Source organism: Tenrec ecaudatus, chromosome 14 (assembly GCF_050624435.1).
Source record: "Tenrec ecaudatus isolate mTenEca1 chromosome 14, mTenEca1.hap1, whole genome shotgun sequence".
NCBI classification, from domain to species: domain Eukaryota; kingdom Metazoa; phylum Chordata; class Mammalia; order Afrosoricida; family Tenrecidae; genus Tenrec; species Tenrec ecaudatus.
Genome location: NC_134543.1, coordinates 111,021,572 through 111,049,139, shown reverse-complemented (window position 1 = coordinate 111,049,139; position 27,568 = coordinate 111,021,572). Strand labels below are relative to the sequence as shown.

Below are 27,568 nucleotides of genomic sequence, written 5' to 3'. Positions count from 1 at the left end.
TGCCCAGCATATCGTAAACTGAAGGAACTGAAGAAAAGAGTCAAGCCATAAACTTCTAATATTTTATAATGGGCAAAATATTAAACAGTGAAGGAGGCATCCCCAAAAAAGATGGAAGGATTATACAAAGGCACTATTTGTATCAAAAAGAACTGGTCAACATTCAACCATTTCAAGAAAAAACATATGATCAAGAACCAAGGGTACTGAAGGACGAAATCAAAGCTGCTCTAGCATTCACCAAAACACGTCTCCAGAAACTGACAGCATATCAATTGAAATGTTTCAACAAGCTGATGAAGCACTGGAAACACTCCCTAATCTATAACAAGAAATTTGGAAGATTTAAATTGACTGGACCTGGCCAATTGACAGGAAGAGATCCATATTCAACCCATTCCAAAGAAAAGTAACCCCACAGAATGTGGAAATTATTGAATGATATCATTAATATCACATGTAAGTAAAATTTTGCTGAAGATTATCCAACAGCAATTGCAGCAGTACATTGACAGGGAGCTGCAAGAGGTTCAGACTGGATTCAGAAGAGGACGTGGAACAAGGGATATTGTCAACTAGAGATGGATGTTGGCTGAAAACAGGGAATGCCATAAAATGTTTAACTCTGTTTTATTGATTGTTCAAAGGGATTCTACTGTGTGAATCATAGACAATTATGGAAAACATCGAGAGGAATGGGAATTCCAGAACAATCCATTGTGTTCATGTGGAACCTTCAAGGGATCAAGAGGCAGTTGTGTGAACAGAACAAGGGTTGAAAATCAGGAAAGATGGCTGTCAGGGTTATATCTTTTCCCCACACTTATTCAGTCTGTGTGATGAGCAAGTAATTATAGTATATCAAGAAGAGCCTAGTACCAGGATTGGAAGAAGGATTATTAATAATTTTCAATATGCAGGTGACACAACTTTGCTGAAAGTGAGGACCTGAAGCATTTGCTGATAAAGATCAAGGATGGCAGCCTTCAATGTGGATTGCAACTCAGTGCAGAGAAAACAAAATCGTCCCAATTGAACCAAAAGGTCACACCATGATAAATGAAAACAAGATTAAAGTTGTTAAGGTATGAATTTTGCATGGATCCACAACCAATGCTCGTGGAAGCAGCAATCAAGAGATCAAATGATGCAGTGGATTGGGTAAATCTCTGGCACAAAATTCTAAAGTGTTGAAAAGCAAGGATATCACTTTCAGTCATGGTGTCTTCCATTGCCTCATATGCATATAAAAGTTGGACATTCAATCAGGATGACCACCGAAGAATTGATGCTTTTGAATTGTGGTGCCGGTGAGGAATATTGAAAGTAACACGCACTGCCAAAAGAACAAACACGTCTGTCTTGGAAGTAGTCTGAATGCTCCTTAGACATGAGGATGGTGAGACTTCATCCCATGTCCTTTGGGACATGTTATCAGGAGAAACATCTCTGAAAAGAATAGCATGCTGGGCAAAGGAGGGCGGCAGCAGAAAACAGGAAGAGTCTCAAGGAAATGGATGGACACAGTGGCTGCAACAATGGGCTCAAATATAAGAACCACAGAAAAGACGGCTCAGGACAGGGTGACGTTCTTTTGGACAGAGGGTCACTATGCGTCAGAACCGACTTGATGGAACCTAACAATAGCAACAAACTTATAAGTTTATGAGTTTAACTTATGCTCAAGTTAAAAAACTGCATTTGTTAAAGCTTTCATAATGGACCTAGAGAGGAAGGAGAATCAGTAGAATCATATCCTCCTATATTAGAACTTAAATTCTGAGCACTCCATTTGCAGTTGGCCATGGGTGACAGTGAAAATCCACAATCCATTTGCAGCCTTCCCATATACATGAAGCTTTCATTGAATTTCTTCTGACCCTTAACCAAAGACTTAGATAATCTTGCCCCCAGGCAGAGTGCTTTGGAAAGTAGATCACCTCCACTATTCTTCAGTCAGCCCAAGGCGGGGCAGTCTTTTAGGGGGTTGCCTGGGATCCCCTTGATGGACAGTACTGGGGGTTGAATAGTCTTGAGTCATACCCTATCAGTTGTGCCCCAACTACCTTGGCCCTGGACCAATCTTAAAAGCGTTCCTAACAATGTACGTATGGTAACCATGGTCCTGTTCCCAATTCTGTAGTCATGATATAACTGTGATATGCTGATCTGCCACCAGTGATAAACCTGCCAGTTTCCTTTATTGCAAGCCTTATTTCACTAGTGACTCCTTGGACAGCACTATGACCGCGTGCTGATGGCCTCCCTCAATAATGACTCTATCATTTATCTTTAGCCCTTTTCAAACTTAAGAAATGTTCTCCATATAGTGTATTGGAGATCAGGGTCTCTTTCATACCCTAGAACATTCTTCAAAGCTCATAGCACATCTAGAAGAATTCCAAGATAATGTGTTAACCCAACTCATTGCCATCAACTCAACCCATAGCAGCCTTATAGGACAGAGTAGAACTGTCCCTATGAGTTTCTGAGATTGTAACTCTGTAGAGTAGAAAGTCTCATCTTTCTACCAAGAAGCAGCTGGTGGCTTCAAACTGCTGACCTTTAGGTAATTTGTTAACCACTAAGCCACCAAAGCTCCTCACAAGAAATGTCTGATGCTGATGTCTGATAAGCATTGGATAACTAACAGTAAGGTTGGTGATTCAAACACACTGGCCCTTCTGCAGTTGACATTGAGACTGTAAGATCCCGAAGATTGACGGCCTTGGAAACGCTGTATACAGGGTCGGTACAGGCAGGAATCAAATCTATAGCAGGGGCTTGGGTTTTATCTTTTTTTTTTTTTTGCTTTGAATTATTTTTCCTTCAGTTCATTATTTTCTTTTAATTTATTATTAATTTGGAGTTAATACATATATATAATTCCATAGTTCAATCATATCAAGCAACATTATATAACTGATCCCACAGCTTCCAAACATTTGTTTACTTCCTGGACTTCTTGACATTGTCTCTCTTTTACTGCCCTCCCCTCCACAGTAACACCCCATCTTCACCCCCACGAAACCCTCATTCTACTTGCTGTTCCTACAGGCTCATCAATCTTGGGTTTCATATACCAAAATACATAAAAACATATAACACAACATCATGAAGGTGACCTCACAAGACCTCTGAGATAGACCCTACAATGAACAAACAAAAATGAAACAAAACATGGGTTTTATCTTTGGTGAACATAATTCAATTCCTAATATCAACAAAGAACTTTATGTTCTTTGACTAGCTAGTAAATTCACTCATGACAGAATTCTGAAAAATACGGTGAGAGACAGTAAATTAATGTAGAAGTGCTATTTAGTACTTGCCAGTGCAATGTCAAATACACCAATAAAACCAAACCCACGGTCACGGAGTCGATTCGGAGAAGTACTGCTTTTAGGTCAGCAGAACCATGTGTAACCCACTGCAACACCAAAACTCACAGTAATGAAGTTTGTTATGGTTGTTAGGTGCTGTCGAGGCCGTTCAGATGCATCGTGACCCTGTGCACTTCAGAAGAAAACATTTCCTGGTCCAATAGCCTCCTTGCAGTGGCTCTCTGTAAGTCCATTATTGCAGCCACTGGGTCTCATTCGTTGATGGTTGAATGGCACTGTTGAATAAGCACTAGGTACAGAGGGCATCCTTGTCTTGTTCCAGATTGGAAGGAGAACGTGTTCAATCTTTCACCATGAATTATGTTAGCTCTGAGCAGCAGTTCAAATCTACCAGCCTTTCTGAGGAAGAAAGAGGAGGCTTTTTATCCACTAAAAATGGACAACCTTCAAAAACCAATGGGGCAGTTGTATCCTGTTCTATAATGTCCCTATGAATCAGAAGTATCTCCAAGCAGTGAGCTTGATATTTTAGTAATGATCTTAGCTGTGGATTAAAAAACAACACAAAAGCCCATCACCTTATTGAAGAATTTTCCTTCTACTCCTAGTTTGCTGAGTGCATTCATCTTGAAAGGTTAATTTTGCCCAATGCCTGTCTTTTTGCTGCATCTCCTGATTGTGTGGTTCTTTTCCCTTCATCGGATTAGTGTATCTATTGTCTTATGTTGAGCCACTCTTGCATTCCAGCGGAAAGCCCACTTGGTTGTTGTGCATAATCCATTCTATGTGCCCAGCTGTTTTGCTAGTAATTTGCTGAAGATTTCTGTAGCTGTATTAATATGAAAGATTGATCTGTCATCTTTCTGTGCACTTTTTCTTGTTCTAGGAGGTAAAATATTTCAAACATAATATATCCCACATCTAATTTGGGGGGTGTATAGTAACCTTATTTCTCTAGAACCAGAACTGTTCTTTTATTTTAATTATTTGTACCTTTTTTCTTTGTCAATCTAGCGAAGAAGTTAGTCAAGTTAAAAGTGTCATTGTGATTTAGGTGACAGCTTACAAAGCAAATTGGTTCCGTTATGAAATCACTCATGCAAATTTTGATCCAGGACATTGGCCGCAATCCTCATCCCACTTCCTGCCTATGGTCACCATTGTTTTCATCTTTCTTTTCCCTTCTGGCCTTTTGAGAAGATGCTGCCCTTTTGATCTCACATGGCTAATTAAGTTTGTCCGTTTTATTGATCTTTTCAAAAACAGTTTCTGAGTTCATTGATTCTATTGTTTTTCTGTACTTAGGCTTACTTTCCTTTTTTTTTTAGTTCCTCAATGTTTCCTTAGGTTACTGATTTATCACCTTTCTCCTTTTCTAACACAGGTTGTTCATTGCTTTAAAATGTCCTCTGATACTGTTGGTATTGCAGCCCAGAAGGATCACGATTTTGTGCTTTTCTTTTCATTCATTTCTAAGTATTTCCTTATTCCCGTCTGATGTCTTGGTTAATAATAGTGTATGGTTTAATTTTTTAAATATTTGTAAAATTCCTTTTTTGTGTGCAAATGATTTCAAGTTTCATCCCTGTTATTGGAGAAGATAGTTTGTAAGGTTTTAAAAATCTATGTAGATTTGTTTTGTGACCGTTTGTGTGTGTGTGTGGTCTCTGCGGGATGATATATCTGCACTTGGGGGCTCTCTTGTTAGATCTTACATCTTAGTTATTATATCTTCTGGATGAGTTGACCATTTTATCAGTAGATGTCCTTTTTTCTCTATTTTGACTTGTCTGTTTTGTCTGATATTAATATAACCACCCCTGTTCTCTTTTGACTATTTACATAGAACATTTTTTTTCTCCATCCTATACCTATTGTCTTTTGGCTTGAAGTTGGTCTCTTCTTGACATATAATCTGGTCAGTTTTTCTTATCCTTTCTTTCAATCTCTTAAAAAAAATTTTAATCTCCAACTTTTGGCAAGTCTACTACACTTGATCTTAGCTAAAAGGCCGAGAAGCATGGCAAGTTTAAGCTTATGAGAATACACTTCTAATATTTTACTACTTGTCTTCTGTGTGGCATATGCGTGTGTGTGTGTGTGTATTCTCTCATTTCCTGCAATACTGCTTGGTTTTGTGCTTGATTTTTTCCCTAATGAGCCATTTTTATTCTCCTTTTGCGTATTTTCCCACGATGCCGTCTTGGTGGTCATCATATCACAGGGATATTTTCACACTAAACTGTAGATGAAGTTCCTCATCCAGCCTTTCCATACAATGTATGATGTGACTAAATAGGTACCCTACTAAAGGTCCTGTTTTGACTCTCATGGGTTTGATTTTTTTTCCAGCTTCTACCTGAACTGAGGAGTCTGTTCCACAGTTAGCCTTGCTTTACTAACAGTATCTTTCTATAGGTGTAGTGAATTCAATTCCTGTGTATTCCATCTGGCAAGGTCAAAAAGTCATTTATGTTGTTCAAAAAGGTATTTGCAATGGCCAAGTAAAAGTTCTTAAAAGTTCTATCTTGTGACCCCAACTTTATTTCTACCGCTGAGGCCACATTGCTCACTATTATTGATCACTCTCTAAAACAGAGGTCTGAGGAGCAGAGATCCTTGCCCAGACTGGATTTGGCTATGGTGACCAGGACCTGGATCGACTCCAGGCATGTCTCACCCGCCAGCAGGCTAACTCATGTATGCGTGTTCTTCTGGAGAGAGTAGAAACTGAAGTGTAAGTGGAAATACACTAGATCTTTAGAAAGGCATTTGGCCCAGAATCAGAGAGGGTACTTCAAAGGAACATGAAAAAGGACCATGTATTCAGGGAGGGGCAAAAAATGAGGCCACTTTTCAGTCTATCATACCAAAGAAAAACAAGACAAGTACAGCCAGCCCATTGTTCTAGCAGGTATCATCATCTTCTTTTCTGAAGAACTTCAGATTTTATCATGCCTTAGTTGTAAATTAGGCTTTTACGATCTATGTGGGTCATCTTTCTTATGCCAGCTCTGAGATGGAGCAAATAGTGATAATATTGTTCTGTTTCTCTTATTATTTTTTCTCTTATAACTGTTATGTTCAGTTAGCTTGTAGAGCCAGTTAAATGGCAACAGGATTTGGCTCAGAGAAGTCCAGATTTAGCCCAGAGAAATCTAACTTTGGCCCTGTTTAAATCAATCAGGCCTTCCTCTGTTCACAGGGCCAAGTTCCAAATATGAAGAAATCCATTTTAATTCCATTCTTGTAAAATAATTGCTAAAGAGACAAGCTAGTGCAATTGGCTAAGATTACGGGGGCTTATATTGTTCAAACCTTATATAACCCACATTCCTTTTTATGAATAGCAGAGTATAATGGTGGCCCCACTGAATCAAATCATTATTCCCAGATTCTAACAATAGTGGGCCAGCAATAAGTGTGTCACCTATGGCTAAGTCACTTATCCTCCTTAGGCTTCAGCTATCACATCTAGAGTTAGAAGGGTGCTCTAAATCAAAATATTCCCAAATGTGCATTTTTCCATAGGAGCTTATTAGTTGTTACCTACCCAAATAAGTTCAAGAAATACTAGTTTAAGGTTCTAAATTCTTATTTCAAGACTTTTCAGAACCTTTATAATGCTATCGCTTTTGAATCACCAAGAGAAAGAATCTAACATGTAATGAAAACGCATTTTCTCACGTGTCCCAGTGTATATATTTTGAAAAATGCACTGTCGTTTCTAGCATCAAACGGGGCAGGTTTAGCAGTTAGGGTCCCAGAAAGCACACACTTCCAATGAGAACATTTAAGAAAAGTGTAGTAAACTATGTACAAAGGGGCCATATTCAAGGTAACCAGGAAAGGGCATCAAAGTCCCTAGAGGCTTCTCCCAGCTGGGTGTCATTCTCTTACAGAAGTCAAAGGAGGTGAAAGGAGGGTGCAAGGACTAGCAATTGGGATAAATGCTTGGACAGAGATGCCTGCAGGGACCTGAACCCAGACAGAATAAACGGGTTCACTGTTTGGAAATGGATGCATGACAGAACGGGCAAGAGGGGGACACAATCAGCCCCTGGTGACCTGGAAGGATGCAGGAAAAGAAATGCCATGATTTTATTTTTCCATCAATCCCATCTCTTGCCGGTTCTTCCCAATTCTTCATTCCAAGCAGGAGTCAGAGATCACAGTGGCCCAACTAACTCACAGAACAGAAAGCCGAGAGAAGAAGGGAAGCGTGGACAGTTTTAACACGAGCGGGGAACAGAGCTAACCAGCACAGGCCTCCAGTGGTGTGCAGCCAGATCGAGGTGATGAAACGATGTCGTACGGTTAGTCCTATCTTTACCCCTTGACTCTTTCTATCCTTTGCTGGCCAGACTCAAACAGGCTCTCATCACCGGGCAGCAAGATCGCTAATGAGCAACTGCTGCGTTTTCTCATTCTTAGTCTGCAATTCCAAATAAAAACATAAAAGGTGCATATAGAAGAATGTCAAAGATATTACAAAATCATAGGGATTTTTATTAAACAAAAATAGCAACACGGAAAGCTACTGTTTCTCCGCATATCCTCCATCTAAGTCTATACATCTCTGAAGGAGAGGTGCTTTTATCTCTCTCAGGCCTCCCCCAGAGCTCTGTGCTCCTCAACGTACCCCACATCCAAATGCAGTTTCGGCTTCCTTGGGGGATTCAAATTCTCTTTCAACAGTGAGCTTGGGGAAGAGAAGTTTGAAGGGGCAAGATCCAGTCTGTCGGGTGGGTGTGGTGAGCGTTGCCAATGAAATCCTGACTGGACAGACCTTGCCGCCCTGTGGAAGAATGGAAGCTCTCCTCCGCACCACTTCCCTGGCCGTTTTTCTTAAAATTTCCTCATGATCATGCTGTGTCCTTTAAAAAAATGATCAAGACCTCCTCCCTTTCTGTCACTGACTCAATTCTCATTCTTACAACCCTACAGGAGAGGGGCGAGCTGCCCTGTGGGTTCCCACGGCTGTGAATCTTCGCAGGAGCAGAAAGCCTCACCTTTCTCCTGGGGAACAGCTGGTGAACTTGAACTGCTGGTCTACTACACCACCAGGGCTCCTTGGGGATCCAAACACGGGGCAGAACCTTCTCATCTGACCTCTCTCCCTTAAATCGAACTGCGCTGTCCTAGGAAACCTTTGTTTGAGACGAGGATAGGTGCATTACTGAGAGAGTGTGCGCAGGCACTTGGTATTTCCAGGGACAATCTGTTTGGAGCAAGCCCAGGCATGTGTGAACTGGAGTCCTGGTAGCAAAGCTTTGGGGGCTGACTTTGTAGAGCACTTGCGACATGCCAAATGTTGTGGAAGGGCGTTCGGATCTGTCAACTCTGTGAAACCTCATAATGCTGCTTTGGGGTAGCCTTTGTACCATCCTTTCCAGCTACGGCAAAGGCACTGTCATTGAGCTGATGACATGGGCAAGGCCAAGGTGGAATTCCGACACAGGAAGTCTAGCTCAAGAGCCTGCGCTCGCCACCACCACGGTTGCCTGTTACTGCTTCGAGCCTCCGTATCAATGATCCAAAAGGACCCGAGGGCTGTCAGGCCAGGCGCTCGGCTCTGGATCCATCACTGTGTTTAGTGGAGGGAAACATTTAGCGTGTTGAATCACATCAGAGAGCCCTCTCTTGGCGGGGCCACATGATTAACAGCATTTCCTTCCCCTGGGCACAGTCACACAGAAGTCAAAACCAGCCCGTGGCTTTCACATAGGATGTGTTCACAAAAATAATCCTAGAGGTGGGAGCTACAGTTCTAGTTGTGCCCCTTTTCCCCACTAACTTAAAAAAAAAAACAAAAACACTTTTTTTCAGCAAGAAAATTGTGATCCCATCTTTTTTCAAAAGTAGTGAAAGATAGGAAGATCTCCCCAACAAATGTAGAGGATTGCATGAACATAAATTATACTTACGAAAGCATGATATCGCGGATTTGAGCATATAGATTCTGGAACGAGTTTCACAGTTAATGCTAGCTCTGAAAAAATGGCCTTAGGACTCCTTTTAAAGAATCTGAAATAAAATGAAACTAGGATTGTTTTCTAAGGGGTCTTGCAGATATGAGACATGAGCATTTCTACAAATAAGCAAAGCACAATTATATATTTATAAATTTTAGAAAAATAAAATGAGGAGAGTCTTTTGAAAAATTAATGGAGAAGTTTTCCTGTTTGTTTGTCTCCAGAACACTTGGCCTTCTTTATCAGCTGATACATAAAAGAATAGAAGAATAAAAGATTATCATATTGTCCTCTGTATTTCTCTTCTAATAGGTCAGTGTGGTACTCTACTAGAAAATAGTAAATGGCTTCAATTGTGGAAAGGAAGGTCTCCGGCTTTCCCTTTTGATGACGCCAAAAGCACGTTCTTCTGGATTTCAACTCAACTTGTAACAACCCTGCCAAAAAATAAGAAAGGTCTGAACATTTCTTCTTAACCACAGGGTGTGACACAAAAATAATGATTTCTCTCAGGTATCTCAGGATTGTTATCATTTCTAAAACACAAGATACATGTCTTTAATCCCACCTTTAATTCAGTCCTATTAATGTTTTCAGGTATACCCCAAAGCAATGTAGGACACAGAATAAAATCTCAACACATGAAATGACCATTGAGTCTTGGATCTTGTAGAGAGGGATTAAAAGTAGTTAGCATTTAAAATACTCACCTTTTTCTTTCTATTATCTACTAATGCCACCAGGTTTAGTCTGACAGTCCTAAATGCACCAATTTTCAGAAAGGTAAAAAGGGTTTTTTTCTTTCCTTGATAAACTTACATTTGACACATCTTTCTAAAACTCTGAGATGGGCAGCCTAATGGCCTTTAATTAGAGTAAAAGTTGACTTTTAGATGATCTAATTTAGGCTACATCCTAAAGAAGCTACAGTGTCAGGCCCAGAGCACCCAGAGTTGTCTCGGAGACTCCTGTCGCATGTGTGCCCCAGGGCCTCACGGTGGTGCCGTCAGCATGAACGCCGGCGCCTGCACGTTTAAAGAAGAAACGGTTTGTGAAATAGCAGAGCAGGGCTCTCCTCTCTTGAAACACAGAACTCACCCTGTAAACCCAGGGTGATTTCTTCAGTTACTTGGATGCATTCTTGGAAGCGCACCACTTATATCACCAGACTTTATTTTTAACAGATTTTATTTTAAAGTGAGAAAGAGGGTAACATCACAATCAGCCCAGACTTGGAAATATTGACTAACGATTACCTACTTTCACACAGGCCCACTTTATCCCAAAAGTTACTAAAATATTTGGGGTTACCTCAGAAACGTAGCAACATAATGAGACAAACAGACATTGAGCGATTAAGCGCTATGGAGGACTGAACGTCTGTGGAATATGGGGGAAGGAATGGAGGGGAACGTATCCAACTACAAGGAGGAAAGAAAACCTCTGTCTGCCCTCCACCTGTCTTGGGTGGTGTGTATGAGGAGGCACAGGGAAATGTGTGACAGCCAGTACTCAATGGGGCTGCCTTGCTCTTCTGGGACTCGCAAGATTTTCATCTTTGACAGGGCGAGTTCTTACCACTTCTCTATCACTTGTTTCCGTGGAAATATTTGACTTTTCCTTCTCTGACAGCGTCCCATCTTAGAGGCTCCGTCTTCTGTAGGTTTCACTATCTACAATGTTAGTCAGTGACACGTGAAGTACAGTCAGCAACGCTATGACAGGCGCCAAGCTACCGCTTTAGAAGCTGGAACAGTTCAGTTAGTCACAGTCAAGGGACAGAGAGGACTAATGGTATACTAAGGTATAATGCCATTTTTATTGATTCAGACTTGTTCTCCAACAACACAACACAATCCTTGGTATCTCTGTATCTTCCTGGGGCTTCCTTGGGGGGAATCTTCAAGAACGCGAGGTCCACTCTTCCCTTGCAGGTGCAGGTTTACATTGTGTGACTGAACTGCATGCGCCGCCTTCAAGGGCTTTGCTTAAGTACAATCGCTGTGCGGTCTTGGGCAGTGATGAAATAAGCAGCTCAACCTCTCGCCAAACTTGACCAAGCAGCACCACTTTACATCGCTAACGTGGTTCTTCCCCTGGGTACTCACAATGCATAAAGGAAGGAAACCCACAAATCCCAATGTGTGACGCTTGAGGATTTAAACTAGTGTAATCCCAGAAAATGATAAAATGTCTTAAAATTTTAAAGGCAATGATTTATAATAAACATGGATTGTTTCTTGTGACAGTAACTTGGCTGATCTAGAAACCAGAATTTCACATATACAGGGGCTATAAATATGTTCAGAGCCTTAATTATTCCCTGTGGTGCACTGAGGGGTCAGAAAGGGCAAGGGTTGAAACCGGGCACTCAGAGAAAAGCCTGCCTTTAGAAAATGTTTCTTTCATTATGTTAAAGGGATAACACACACACCCCTAAAAACTGTGATGTGGCATAGAATTGGAATACATGACAGACATTTTATGTGAATTTGGAATAACACAACGCTTATGCACAAATCTGATTTTAGGCAAGACTAAAACACAAATGCAGACACACCAAAATCAGACTTTGAATCTCACTTCAAAAATTCCTTTTATAGTTTTTTCAAGGGTTTATACTTCAGTAATTTCATTTGGCTATTTCAATTGCCATATAAGGTAATTTTAAAGAAAAATGGCTCAGAAAAAGCTTCTGACGAGTAACTTGCTGCTGTAACCATCCAAATGAATGTGGCAGGCAATTCTCTCTCTCTCTCTCTCTCTCTCTCTCTCTCTCTCTCTCTCTCTCTCTCTCTCTCTGTCTGTCAGAAAGAGTCTTAGGACTGTCTCTCTCTTAAACACGGCAACAAATCTCCTCCAGGTTTCATACATTCAGTACATCGCACACATATAAATACAGCCTCGCCCTTCCACCCACTACCCAGCCTTTATTACTTTTTCACACACACCTAAGTACACTCACAGGCAATCAGAATACCAAAGAAACTCTATTTATGTATGTAGAGATCTCAGAAGTACAAACTATATAAATTAAGCTAGTTAAAGCTAATATGCATTCATTTGCGTTCAGGTCTAGTTATCATAAACCAGATTCCAAAACCTGCCTTGAATTCCTTTTCTAGATGATGCACATTGTTAACACTAGCCTGGGAGGATGTTCTCCCGCTGAAGCTGCTTTGGCAACTACTACCTGGGCTGTGGCCTTGTTTCTTTGTACATGGCGCACGGAGCCAGTGAAGAGCTACAAGCAAACCCAAGGCTTTTAGCAGAACTACAGGAAAGGCCTGAAGAACTCAGCGAAGTCAAAGGGAGCAAGAGAGGCCGTTTGAGCTCCGGTTCTTCACTGTACTGGTTGTGTTTCTTAGGCAAGTACTACTTTTGACCTACTCTTCCTACACGATGGGGATGAAGCTCGCTCTGCCTGCACAGTGCGGGGGTGAGGATCACAATGGCACTGCTGTGACAAATACAAAACACGAAATGGAACAAGTGCAGCAGCTACATTAATGGACGCAGAGTTCTGGCCTCTGCTTTCTTTCCTCCCCAGCTTATTTCTTTATCGTATTATTAAAATAAATAAATAACCCAATAATTTGAGAAAGTTGGATTTCTAGGATGCCTCTTTGCAAAAGCATAAACCTTCAGATTCCAATGCATTCAGACCACAATAGACATTACTTCCAAATTTAAAACGTGTATGTTCCATACATACTTTTTTAAAGTACTAATTTCAAAAACTGTTTAAAGACAGATGCGCATTGCTATGGACTCAAGTAACTGTATTATTTTAACGTATTTGATTAAAAGCTTATTTTTCAAGTGCCACAGTCAAACAGAAATGATTGAATTCTGAAGTTAGCACAATTATTTCCCCGGTGCCTACTCCAGTACCAAGGAAACACCTGATCATCCGGGAAATTATAACAGACGGGCAGCCTTCTGCAAGGCCAGCAGTCACCTCTGTCCTTCTGTGAAGGCACAGTCTCAGAGAGCCATCGGCAGCTCTGCCCTGACCTCCAGGGCCGCAGGAGTTGGAGTCGACTCAATGACAGCGATTTCCTTTTTGGGTGGAGGGCAGTTTGGTAACAAACAAAGATTTAAATTGGACTGCATTTAAATTCAACCCTTCTATCTGAACGGTGATGCCATTTTCACTGCCGATAGTTAACTGTACCATTTATGTGTTGGCTGTGTACCTCACCCTTTATAGTAAGCAAGCTGAGAGACAGAAAGATGAAATCATTTCCCCCAAACTAGGACAGGAGCCCATTACTTAGAATCTGAGGTTCATCAATCTTGCTTTCTAGCATCCTTCCAAATACAAGGAACCGACTTCTTAGAAAAACTGATGGATTCCAGGCCCGGGGCAGGAGAGAGTACAAATCAATTTGGGGCACATCCTGTAGTACCAGACAGACTAAAGAGGCCAGAAGGGCTCGGCGGTGCATCCACAGACAACGTGGGATCATGGAAAAGAGTACCAGCAGTGAGACATTATCACATGCTGGGTTAGAAAATAAGACCAGTGTTCTCAAGATAGTGGGGCAAGTGGGAGATAAAGGAGGGGGTGAAAATGAGAAACGCTTCTTTACGTAGAATGGATGTTATCTAATGAATGTAGAAGAAATAATAAACTTGGGACATCACTAGTTTACAACACTCGGGGAATTACTAACTTAGGCAAAGGGCGCCATGGATGCTGAAGCCACGTGGTGTTGGCTTGGAGAAACACTTCTGTCTGAAAGCCTGTCCCTGCAGACTGCATTAATTTCAAACAGGAAATAAGCATGTATAATGGAGCAAGCTGGCAGTCACTACTTGAGTCAAGTGAACAACCTGTATTATACAAGGGGGCTTCAAATAGCTCGTGAAAATAATTCATTTTCCATTCACCCATCGGCCATGAACTTTCCAAGGTCCCTAGTGTGCCTCATGACTGGATGCAGCCAGTATACCACTTCCTCTCGCATGGAATGGCTACTTTTATCAGCTAGACAGGTTCATGTCTGTTCACGAGCATGCTATTAATCATGCCATATAATAGTTATAAACTAGAAGCATCATGAATTTAGCTTTTCAGAGAATTATCCTTGCCATAAAGTTAAACGAAACTTAATTGTAAGGGCACCCTCAGATAACTGACCTCTTCCAAAAAATCTAAGCCACGAAAAGCAAAAACAGGGGGATTACTTTAAAATAATAATGTGTCATAATTAACTGATGGCAATGCCAGGCCTTTTTAAATGCCACATCAGAGAGAAAAAGTCACAAAAGCTATTTGGGGGCTATACAAAAATCAGATTATACAGCTTTTCAGGAGTGCTAATAGTTTCGCCACCATGATAATAGTGCTGTTCCTATGCACAGAAGCGCCAATATTCTTAGGAAATATATATTAAGGATTTAAAGGGAAAGTATGATAAAACCTCGAACTTACTATTCAATGGAATAACCCAAAATACCTCTTTAAGTCCACACACACAATAATTAAGCAAATGTGGCAACTCATTAACAACCGTCACTCTAAGGGAGGGTGGACGGGTATTCAGGGCAACTTTATCTGAACACCTGAAGTCTTTCAAGATAAATGATGGAAGGGGAAGAGCAAGAAAAACTTTCTCTTTTTTTCCTTTCCTTACCTTGAAGTCGCTCATCGCTGACTATTTTGTTTGTCTGGTTCCAGGTGCTGTCTATAAATACGATTCTTTTCAGTGCTGGGCCTTCCCACTTGCTGTCATTCAGAGAATGGCCATCCTGCCCTGCCGTTTTCTTGCGTTTCACAGGCGGCTTGTCGGGGTCATCGTGTTCGTCCCTAGTGTGATTTTGAATCCTTTTTTGCAGATGAGAAGAAATATCTTTTACTGAGACAGACTTAGGTCCAGGGAAAACAAGTGCAACCTGAAACCAAGGAAACTCTTGTTAGTAGTTCCTGATGAACTTGAAACTCTGAGAGGGGGAAAAATGTTGATTACATGTACAACAAGCCTTCAGCTCTACTGTACGTTCTTGTAGTAAGCATGGCAGTGTTTCTTCTGGCTCTTTTCTACTAATTTATCATCAGAAATACAACCAAAAAGTACTACAGGCAGTCCCCTGGTTATGAACATCTGACCTGCGGGCATCTCCTACTTTCTCTTAAAGTGAGGTTCGAAACTTAAATATTTAAGTAATTCTGTGACGGTGACGATATGAAACACGAACAGATCTAAATTTTTACAATTTGGTGATTCATTGAGGGAACCAGAACAGAAAAATTACCAATGAGTAAAGTATAAGGCTTCGTCCTTGTTTATTGATTTATAGATATAACACATCTCATCATAGAGCCCCAAAAAACCAAACTCACTGCCATTGAGTTGACTCTGGCTTATAGCAGTCCCGTGGACAGTGCCCAGGGGGCTTCTGGAACTAGATCTTTAGGTAGAAAGCCTTGTCTTTCTCTCACCATCGCAAAACTACTATGTTCTTTTTAAAAACATAAACGTTACCAATTTTTCCAGAGTAGGAAATATAATTTCTTGATTCAAAATGCTCAGATACAAGTTTCCATACAAGCCAAGTATAGATGTGCTTCTATGTATGCAAACTATGGGAGAATGAGGACGCTGTCTGCTCCCATGAAGATTTACTGCCTTGGGAAACCCAGGGAAATCTAGGGAGTGGTTCCATTCCACCCTATTGGGCTCCTGAGTTGGAATTAACTCAGTGGCTGTGGGTTTGCTGAATCTTGGGTTTTGTATAATATGTGTGTGTAAATGTTACAGAGAAATAGAAAGAAAAGGTAATACCAAGTAATTTCTGGAGCAAATGAATATATTAATTTTTATCTTGCTTTAGATCAATCACAGTAACAAATGATCCTCCAGAGAACTAAAAGGACCCAGGGCCTCATGTTCTGAGATCTACTTTAACATTCAGTTTTCAGCACAGTCCGTTGTAGCTCACAAAATCTGCCGATTCCAATTACTCAGACTCTAAAAGTGAGTGAGGAAGATCTTTAAACAACTACAAGAAGCGTTACAGAGACCATATACGAAATCGTCCTTCCCAGTCTTTCTTTTCCTTTTTTTTGAAGGGGATTCCAACAGCTTTTTTCCCAGTTTGCATCAAATTAGACCGGAGAATGAAGGCCGGAAAAAGTAAGGCAGGTACAGGAATTCTGGCAACGAGTAAAAGCCTGAAGAAATATGGCATTTAAAGAAAAGCAGAAAAGGCTCGCAGAAGCATAAAGATCCAGAGCAGCGGTTCTCAACCTGGGGGTCACGATCCCTTTGGGGGTCGAACGACCCTTTCACAGGGGTCGCCCAACTCAGAACAGTAGCCAAAGTGGAGTGATGAAGTAGCAACGAAGATAATTTGATGGCTGGGAGGGGGGGGGGGGGGTCACCACCACATGAGGAACTGCATTAAAGGGCCGTGGCATGAGGAAAGTTGAGAACCACTGTCTGGGATCACCGGACACTTGGACATAAATAAAGTAAAATTCACACTACTCTATGCCACATACGGGTAATACTAGAAATCTAAGAACATTAATTTGTGTTCAAACAGTTTAGTAAGGCAAAATAACTTAAGATTCACTTTTAGATTCATTGTAAAGAGTTGTAAAAAACAAGGCACTTACTTCATGGTCTTTTTCTTCATATTCTGGAATACATGGATACGTGTAAATATTTACAAATTCAGGAGCTAAAAGTTTTGCATGTATAGCAGTACTTTTTCCATCTGTTTCATTTGGATGCTTAATGATATCAATCTTCAATGGAAGCTAAAGTTGAAAAAGTGAATAACAGATATAGCTATTTTTAAAATGAAGAAAGATGGCTTCTAAAGCTTATGTGGTAAGCTCAAAATAATTTGCTATATATTCTCATTGTTTGAAAGTCATTCTTTTCTAGAGCAGATTAAAAGTCAAAGCAAACCTACATTTCTTCTTCACTATTATTAATCATTAATAGAACTATTTTCAACTTTTTAACATAGAATCTGCTCTTGAAACTCCAATGTCACTTTCCTGTAAGTTACATAGGTATGAAATTTCATGTATTTCAGTTTCAGTGCCAAGAACTGCAGACCTTATGCTATTTTCAAATGAAATGTGGGACAGAAGTTTCAAATCAAAAATTCAAGTTACAATGTTGACCCTTGTACAACTACCAATGCCCAAAACAAACTTTTCTTTTTTGTGAATATTGTGATTCTTATTAATGGCCTTAAACAACACAACTGAAATAAAATTACATCTTTTAATTGGAATAACAGAACATGTCTATGGAGTACAATCTTTATGTCCAAATAACTCTCCTCAAAACCATCGTACTTAAAGTCTTTACCTTAAAGCTCCACTATTTGTTATAGATTACATACCTGCCTCGATGCAAAAAATAAAATCTTTTTCTCAATTCTAGAGTTATTTAATTCTATTATTTCACTTGGTTCCTCTGCCATAGCTTTCTTTAGAATGCCCGTTCAAGCCCTGCATTGTCATGGTTATAAGAATGAAAACTGAGTCCTATCTCCCCATGATATGTACAAGCCCTCCCTGAGTTTTACATCACTTCAGATGTCAAAGGGTTTGTTGTTAAAATAAGAACCCTCCTATTGCCTAGCTCTGCAGCTCATCTCAACAGGCAGGGGTCTAGAGATTTACCTGGAGAAAAAGAGTTATTTTCACAGTTAAGACAATGAATTTTTTTAAGTAGCTAATTGAACAAGGTTTCATGTACATGACACCCTGAATCCATCGCTACCAGCAAGAGAACACATCCAATGTTCCCAACACTCTTTGTGCCTTCCCTCTCCCTCTTCCCTTTTCCTCTCCCTCTTTTCTCTTCCCTCTTCCTCTTCCCTCTCCCTCTTCCCTTTTCCCTGTCCCTCTTTCTCTTCCCTCTCCCTCTTCCTCCTCCCTCTCCCTTTCTCTTCCCTCTCCCTCTTCCTCTTCCCTTTCCCTCTTCCTCTCCCTCTTTCTCTTCCCTCTCCCTCTTCCTCTTTCCTTTCCCTTTCCCTATCGCCAACTGTCTCAGTTTTCAACCACTAGCCTGCTCCCTGTAAGTGAGCTGCGTCTTCTAGGACTTTACATAAAGGGGATCACGCAGCTTCGGTTACTGGGCACCTTTAGTCTGGGACTCACTCGTGTTGTTCCGTACGTCATAAGTTCCACAACAATAGCTGAAAGAAACAGCTGCCGCAGTGCTAGTCAATGATCTCAACTTTATATACTTCTATAGTTACATATCTTGTATATTTCATTGATTGGGCAAGGAGAGGATGCTATTAATAAAACACCTTAAAAGGACCCACGCCCACAAACATGTACACAGAATGTTTTTTTCAATTAAAGTTTCCAACAGGATTCCGAGTCTCCCTGTTTGTAACAACAATAAAACCTGGGTCTACTGATCATTTATAAGTTAAGGCCAATTGCTTCCAACCAATTGCTACTTATGTGAAATTCACCCTTTAAGTTCACAGTCATCTACTTCAGACTTTCCTCATGATACTCAGTCTCGGTTGGTACTACTCACTCCCTTTCCCAGGGCCTCTCCCATCAGATCAGCCCGGAGAAGGTGGTACAGTGGAGAGAAAGGAATGCGGATCACAACAAAGTATTCTAGCAGACTGTCTTATATGCAGATGGAGGCAGATAGCCAACATTCCAGATAAACTGGCTCTCTTCAAGGGTTAGCGTTGATAAAGACACAGGACTGAATGCTATTGATATAGTTTACAAATCATGGGGCTGCCCTATTTTTTAAATTATACAATGAGAATTTTTATGAACTAAAATCTATAAGCCTTGGAAAATTATGCAAAAGATGTGCTCAAGAAACATGCTTGGGACCCAGCTTGGGTATCTTTAGTTCTCTCAGAGCAAGCCCGAGACTTCTGATACTTTTAACACAAAAGCTGCGCGTATTTCCTATTTCAAATTTAAGTTAACCCTTAAAACCACTACATTATATAATGTCAAATGTAGTTTTAACTTTTTTTCTTCCTCGCAAGTTGGAAAGAGTACACGTGTACTGAGTTTAGATCTTACAGATAGTTGTCAAACTTCATACTTTATTTGACTTCATCCTAAAGTCCATCACTGTAAATATCCATGAAATACACCTGGTGATTAGGTGGACCTGGTGTCTGTGGGCCTATTATATAATCTTGGTTAGCACCAATAAGTATTAATCTAATCAATCAATTCTAATCAATTCTGAAATCTCGCTTAAAATTACTATAACACAGATCAAGAGATCTGTCATCTTAAGGTGATTTTTGTTTCATTTTGGCCACTGATATAAAACCTGGAACCAAGTCACCAAAAAGTAGGAAAAACCAACCTAACTCTTTGAGGACAGTCTTTGCTGAAGGAATAGTCCTGAAATCACTCTGAAAGCTGCACACTGTTCGTAAACTCGTCTCTTCAGAACACGAAACTCCCTGCTATCGAATCCACCCTGGCTCAAATAAACCAAAAACTTCCCGGGTTGTGTGTCCAAGACTGTTAACTGGTCACGGGAGAAGAGAGCTCTGTCTTTCTCCCATAGCACGGCTGGTGGTCTTGAACTGCTGACCTTGTAGTTAGCAGCACAATGTGTGTAACCACTACACTTGTTTCTGAAAACATGCAAATGTATGCCACATTTTCCCTGCGTCGTAAATAGTTCATATTTATATGTAGCACAATGCTATGTTAAAGAAAATTTTTTTTATATAATTGAAAACAATCCCATTCATTGCAGACCCGAGTATTTAGTCATGTTTTAAATGTTTCGTTGATACAATGCATTTTCATGACATCTAATGTTTCAGTTACGTTAGTACAGATACATCATAAGACATTTTTAAAGGTCTATGTCCCCACTTTCGAACAGTTACATTTCTTACCAACCTTTACAAGTGGAATCTGTTCAACAGGTACATTTTCAACTGGGACATAGCAGGTATAGCAGTAGAACATTCTGGAGCCACCACATTTGAGACACCTGGATCTCCCACTTTGCTGAGCTTGTTGAAGAACTTCTTGTGACGCTAAGCATAGGTTTTGAAGGGGTCCTTCTGAAAGGACGGAAGGCGTTTGTGACGGCTCTATGTCCACACATTTTGAATTACTTTGTTCATTTTCTTTGAGAACCGTAGGTGGGCTGGAAGACATTTTCCATTCAAACTCAAGTTTCACATCTACTTTCAAACGGTATCACAAGTGCACTATAAAAAAGAAACACACATTCTAAAAACTGGGAGCAAAGTAAAATAGATAGCATTTGATGCACTGCTCCTAGAAAATAAATTACTCAAAATAAAACTGACATAATGTGTTATAATTTTAGTACTGATAAATTCAACAGCAACCAATTGGAGTTACCTTTCTCAACTATTCCCTTCATAAAAATAAAAGGGTGGCGATTTAGAAAACTTATTTCAACTATAAAGGTTGGGTGCCAAGAATACAGTTCTTGACAGCCCTCTTTTCTAAAAATGGTAACCTGGACTTTGATGTTATAGGACCATAAATCCCAAATGAACTCCAATGAAAATATATGGTCCCAAGAAATGAGCCAAATTTAGTTAGATAGCTTCTAAAACTAAGAGGTATGTCTTTCTCCAGCTTGCACTAAAACACACACACACACCAGTAAATACCACTAGTGAACAAGAGGCATCTACAGCCAATTATAATTTATAAATATCCCACAAGGTGAAATATACACATCTAGAACACTAAAGTCTTATTATACATTTTACAAAGTCACATTAATGTCCACTCTGAAAATTTATAGTACTTTAAAAAATATAGACACATTCAGATCCTCTGGGATTAAGAGATAAAATAGGAAAATGACTTCATATTTTCTTCAGAATTGGATGGTGGCTGCCAAAATTGTTGCTGGTGGACTGCTTAAGCAAGATAGCTTTTACAGGAGAAACAGAGCCCGGGGCCCTTTTGATTTGATATGCATTCCACAGCTGTAAACTGATTCTCTTTAAATTATAAACCCGTATGCTATTGTGTTTGACTAGGAGGCTCCAAGCACTGACAGGAGAAACCGTATGACTGCACCAGGAAACTGTGGTCTTCTGGACAGAAAGCGAACACAGAATCCTACAGAACATAACAGGCAACATAATTTGTTAAGAAAGGAGTGACACCAATTTAACTACTTATCAGGAGCTTCGGAAGAGTGCAGGGCCCAGGAACTCAGGGTCAAATAAAGAAAATTATGCTGGTCATTGAAGGGAAAGTATTGTATGCTTGCCAAATTCACCCAAGTTTGGGAAACCAAAATACAGTAAATATTTGGGTAAGTACTGATTAGGCACCGGTTTACATTCTGGGTTGCCCAGAGAAAGTGATATTTGAGAAAACTGGTCCAATCCCTTCTTGCTGCTTCACAAATGGAAAGTATGACTTACTATCCCTCTAAATCACTTGCCTGAAAAGTGGGTTCTAGCTTTGTGAATTTTCCCTCAACCAGAGAAGTGTGAGAGAGTAAGCTGCCAATTTCCCTTGAGTCTTAGGTTCTTTGGGCAATTGGACAGGAAACAAGTACCTTAATATACAGACACCGTATTTCATACACAATTGCAGGGGGGTTCTCAGATAGAGCCGATCTACAGACTCAGGTAAAGAACTCCTGACTCAAACGAATAGATTCATTCTAAGGAAAGGAGGAGCCTTAAGATTTGGGGAAGAGATTCTCTTAGCCCCTGGAGCAGGAGCTACAATTGCTGTTGGCCAACAGAATGGCCAACTGTCACCCATGAAAAGTGTAGGAAACTAATGAAGTTTCATCTAAATCGTCTTAGTATGGTGTCACTCAACATGCTTATAGACGAACATTTAGAAGCTATACTTCCTGACCCAAATCATGGGCTCATCTGATAAGCATCTGGTGAATTAGCCTAATTTAAACTAACCCCATTTCACTGAGTATTTTAGTGGATACTTAGTGGGTTCACATGTGCCACCAAAATACTAAGAGTAATGGGGCTATCGAATGCCATCCCATGGGAATGCCATGAAAGTCAATGTGTTTCCGTGATGTTCAATGGGAAGGTACTTGAGAGTTTCTAGAGTTATTCTTCCTGGAGTTTGTTTGTTTGTGTTTTAATCTGGTCACATAGCTGTGCAGGTCCAACATTAATTTTGTTCTAAAGCTGAGATACCATACCAGACTTTTTCATACAGACTCTTGGCTCCTTCCACACCACCCTACCATGTGGTAGGCAGGCTGTCTTGCCTTCTTTTAAAAATTTTATTTTTTTAAATAATAAGCTGGTTAAGAATCCTGCTGAGGCACAGGGTTCAGCTTTGGGCAGCTAACCACCATTGACTGGGTGGTTCCGCCATCATGGGGGGGAAGATGAGGCTTTCTCTTCCCTATGGATTTTCCGTCTTGGAAACCCTGCGGAGCGGTTCTACCCTGTCCTACACCATTTGAAGGCAGTGGGATAGGAGTTCAGTCAGTAGATCTTCAATGTGGCGATTACAAGCAGCCTCTCTGTATCACTCAAGAGCGTGGACTATGCTTGAAATATACCTGAAACAGAGTTTACCTGCCCTACATTCACAAGACATTATTCAGACACAAGAACCAGGCTCCCTGGTGATGTACCCATTACCCTAAATCGTTCAAGTGCCCACAATTGCAAACCTATTTCAGTGTCTGCCCTCAGCTTCTCTTTCGTGACCTATCGCTCCAAATCCATCCGAGCTGCACATTAGAAGAGGCTCCTAAGGCGCCGGGTACCTCCGTGCTGCCTGCTCCCAGGCCGGAAAGCCCTGGACACAAGCGGGGTGGGAAAGGCGTGTGACGCACAACGTGGAAGCCGGTTTCCACCGAAAGGCCCGCAAACGCCCAGAGAGCCAAGCGCTCGCGCGGGGCCTGCGGCCGCGTTCAACGGCGCCCCGCAGAACGGCTCCGCGGAGGCCAAGCGGACGCCGCCGGGCCCACGGGCCCCAGAGTCGCGGAGACGCGCCGGCGAACGGACCGAGACTCACAGCTCCACGCGCCGTCCTCGCCGCCGGCCGGGCAGGGCGCCGGACCGCGCAGGACGGGGATCGCTGCGGACCGCGCCGGACGGGGATCGCGGCGGACCGCGCCGGCGGAGCGCTTTCCCGGAGACACCGGTGGGAGGAGCCAGGCCCGTCGGGACTTCGCTGAGGCTGGGCGTGGCGCGCGCCGGCGGGAAGGCAACGGGCGGGGCGGGGCGGGGTTGGACGGTGGCCCCGCCCCCGCCTCTCCTCTCCGGAAGCCAGACGCCCGTGGACTTTGGTGACTAGGGGCCTGAAGGTCCAGGCCTGGCCTGACCCCTCCTCGGCTGTCGCGGAGTGCGCACCCTACCCTGGGCCCAGCCTCCATTTCCAGGACAGGGATTTCGAAATCCACTCTCAGGTGACGAGTTGTGGGGAAAGAAAGAACGGGAGAAGGGAAAAGAAAAGGTGAACCCAATGTCCAGGAATATTGTATCCAGGGAGATATCCAGGGAGATCTTAGTTCTGCAGCTTTGTGAAGGTCGAGATTGAACAGTGAAGGAGATGGCTGTCAGTGGTGGTCTCAAACAGCCCTGGTGAGGATGGCGAGCCACGGCCAGCGCCCCTTTCTCTTCGCCCTCATACCCAAACCCAACTCATGGCCATCAAGTCTAGACCGAGCCACAGCCACCCTCTGGAGTGGAGTGGAACTTGGCCTTGGGGTTCCCGATGCTTTACGTCTTGATGGGAGCAGACAAGCCTTGTCTTCCTCCTGGGGTGCGGCTGCCGGGTTCAAACCGTTGGCGTCCAACCCCCCGCCTTGTGGTTTGCAGCTCAGTGTGTAGCCCATGATGTCACCCTAAAGCACCTATACCCAACAACATAATATTGAAAGCTACTAATAAGAGTGATAAGAATTGTAAGAGTCCACAATAAAAATGATTTAAAAATTTTTTTCAGGACCCTAAAAAAAATAACAAAAGCTACTATAAAAAAATCACTTCTAGGTAATTTGATTTGAGTGAAAATTAAACAGGGCTGGGATTACTTTGACTATAATCAGTATGAAATTAAGCATACTGTCCACCTTTTTTACCCCTGCCAAACTCCAGAGAAAACTAAAACAAACTATGTAGAACAGTCTACGAGTTAGAAATACAATGGTCAGATATTAAACAGTGAATACTGTGAATTAAGCAAGTAGATAAAACAGAACGTTACCCTGGAGAGGCTTACAATGCTCAGTTAAACAAGGGTAACCGAAAATAAGAGATGCTAGATGACAATAACAAGGGTTGAAGGACTAAACTGTCGGCAGCTAGATCCCACTTGGGAAGAAAGGCCTGGCGGTCCAGTTTGGAAAGATCATTCTATGTCAAACTGGGTTGCAATGACACGGCATACACTGGGGGTTCCCAGGAGTCAGAACAGACTCAATTGCAGCACAGAAAATACAGTCTTGTTGCCTGCAGACCCAGGGTCCCTTGAGTGCCTATCATTCTTTCGGTCAGAGACCAGGTGGATTTGAGAAATTCTAATTTTATGTCTGAAAATGCTGACAAGGAATCAGTGGGGGTTTGCTACCTCCAAATTGCTTCAAAGATCCTGCGAAAGCCAAACAAGTTATACATCTTAAACTATGTGGCAGGTTGATGAAGAAATGATGAAGCCAGAGAACTGAATATACAATTTCAAAGGCCAACTCGAGAAGATAAAGTCAAATATTATAATGAAATATGCAGAGACTAACCAAGGGTTAGAAAGCCCAAAAGGAAGGATATAGCAAATATTAAAGTGAAGGAACTCAAAAACTTAAAGCAATACTGAAAGATTCAAGTCTTGAGTTACAACATTAAAAGATTTTTGGACAAATATATATTTTTTATGTTAATCATTTTATTGGGGGCTCTTACAGCTCTTATAACAATCCATACATCAGCTGTATCAAGCACATTTGTAAAACATTTCCTTTCTATTTGAACCCTTGGTTTCAGCTCTTCTTTTTCCCCTTCCCCACTCTCTCACCCTCATGAATCCTTGATAATTTATGAATTATTTTTGTTTTCATTTTTTCCACCATATGGACAAATATTGATGTAGAAAACATTAAAAGAAGATTAAAAGAATCCAGAGTCACTGTATTAAATAGAACTAGTCAACATTCCATCATTTCAGGAGGTAGCATATGAGCAAAAATCAATGGTGCTGAAGGAAGAAAGAAGTTCAATCTTCACTGAAAGCAATAATCAAAAACAAGTCTCCGGAAATGGATGGAATACCAAATGAAATATTCCAATGAGCTAATGAAGTACTGAAAGCACTTATGCATCTATGCCAGGAAATTTGGAAGACAGTTACTTGGCCAACTGACTGGAAGAGATTCATATTTGTGCCCATTCCAAAAATAGGTGACCCAACAGAATGCTCAAATTACAGAAAAATATTGAAATCACAAATAAAATTTTGTTGACGATCATCCAGCAATAGCGGCAGCACGTTGACAAGGAGCTGCCAGAGGTTCGTGCCAGAGTCAGAAGAGGACACAGAGCAAGGGATACGATCAATGATGTCATGATGTCAGATGGATCTTGGCTCACAGCAAATACCAGAAAGAGGCTTACTTGTGTTTATGTGACTAGGCCAAGGTATTCAACTGGATGGATCATAACGCACTATGGGTAACTGAGAGACTGGGAATTCTAAAACAATTGTGCTCATGAGGCACTTGTACAAGGATCAAGAGACAGCTGCAAGAACAGAACAAGGGGATTTTAAGCTCAGGAAAGGAGTGCTACAGGGTGTATCCGCTCCCTGTACTTATTTAATCCATATGCTGGATTATATGAAAAAAGATGCCGCCAAAGGCTTAGAGGAGGGCTTATTAACAACCTTAAATATGCGACTGATTGAACCTTGCTAGCTACAGTGAGAAGGAATTGAAGCACTTGCTGATGAAGATCAAGGATTGCAGCCTTGAATATGGATTAAACTTATTGTAAAGAAGTCCACACAACTCCTCACAACTGGATTAATATGTAACATCATGATACGTTGAGAAAAGGTTGAAGTAGCCAAGTATTTTTGTCTTGCTTGAATCCACAACCAGTGCTCATGGAAGCAGAGTTACGTGTTGTTGCATTACGTACATTTGCCACATAAGTCCTCTTTAGAGTATTGAAAAGCAAGGATGTTCCTCTGAGGACTTGTGTGCTCCTGACCCAAGCCATGGTCTTTTCCATCGCCCCAGATGCATATGAAAATTGGATATTGAAGAAGGAAGAGGGAAGAAGAATTGATGTATTTGAATTGTGGTTCTGGCAAGGAATATTGAAAGTACCCTGGGCTGGTAAAAGACAAGAAAATCTGTCTTAGAAGTTGCATGGCCAGCATAGTCCTTCAGCGCAGAGATGGCAAGACTTCATCTTCCATACTGAGGACATATTGTCAGGGAGCCTGGTCCCCGGAGAAGGGCATCCTGCTTGGCAAAAGGGAGGAGCAGAAAAAGGACGAAAGCCCTCAAGGAGATGCATTGACGCAGTGGGAGCAGCAATGGGCTCGAGCACAGGAGCAATTGTGAAGAAGGTGCAGGACCGGGGGCAGTGTTTCCGTCTGTTGTGCACAGGGCCAATATGGGCCAGAACTGACTGGATGGCACCTAATAACAACAGATTGTGGCAGGATAGGGTTGGGGAAAATCATTAACGGGTTTTGAGGATGATCAGAGGACCTTCGAACAATGAAACAAAGGGAAGAGGTTCACAGGAAAATTCTTCAAAGAGATTATCAGACTATCAAGTGTCAGCATTACCTAAGGGGCTGTGGGACCAGTACCACCTAAATGTTTCAGGCTCCACTGCTTATCTAAATGGCCCTACTTATCCCCTTCTTGAATTAGAATATCCTTACTGATTAAGTTTAAAAGGAATTTTTACTACAAGGGATGGGGCTGTTACTTTCTAGTGTTTGATTAAGCACAGGCAAACTCTTTCGCCCCTTCTAGATCAATAGGATTTCTAAGTTCCAGGAGGTTTTAAGTTCAAAATAGGGAGATCAAGGGGGGGGGGGGGGGGGCTAAACTTGTAAGGCCTTGAATGTTTATGGTTTACAAAAATAAAACAGTTAAAAACTCAGTGCCATCAAGCTGATTCTGACTCACGGCAATCTTTTTGGACGGAGTAAAACGGCTCCGTTGTGTTTCTAAAACTGCAGGCATAAACGGCCTCAGATTGCTCCGTTGTGGCAGCTGGTGGGTTTTAACCACTGACCTTGTGGTTAGC

At 41.5% G+C, this 27,568-nt stretch overlaps 2 protein-coding genes across 5 annotated transcripts in view; one reads left to right on the top strand and one right to left on the bottom strand.

Annotated features, from left to right (window-relative positions):
• Positions 1-7,830: 7,830 nt before the first annotated feature.
• Positions 7,831-23,445, bottom strand: DTWD1 (DTW motif tRNA-uridine aminocarboxypropyltransferase 1). 4 transcript variants are annotated; one of them, XM_075530522.1, is made up of 5 exons: positions 23,319-23,445; positions 20,208-20,524; positions 16,947-17,090; positions 14,962-15,220; positions 7,831-9,756 (listed from the first exon to the last, which is right to left on the bottom strand). In XM_075530522.1, exons 2-5 carry the CDS (start codon positions 20,469-20,471, stop codon positions 9,509-9,511), a joined length of 915 nt encoding a protein of 304 aa, XP_075386637.1. In that variant the 5' UTR covers positions 20,472-20,524; positions 23,319-23,445; the 3' UTR covers positions 7,831-9,508. The 4 variants fall into 4 exon arrangements, with proteins under 4 accessions (XP_075386637.1, XP_075386636.1, XP_075386633.1 ...); XM_075530521.1 differs by having other exon boundaries at positions 23,309-23,438; XM_075530518.1 differs by lacking the exon at positions 23,319-23,445 and adding an exon at positions 22,972-23,296.
• Positions 23,446-23,566: 121 nt separating this feature from the next.
• The window catches only part of FAM227B (family with sequence similarity 227 member B), a 57,165-nt gene continuing 53,163 nt past the window's right edge, over positions 23,567-27,568 (top strand). Inside the window, exon 1 of the mRNA XM_075531293.1 lies at positions 23,567-23,712. The gene's annotated coding sequence lies outside the window, so the exon portion shown is untranslated. The remainder of the gene's footprint in view (positions 23,713-27,568) is intronic.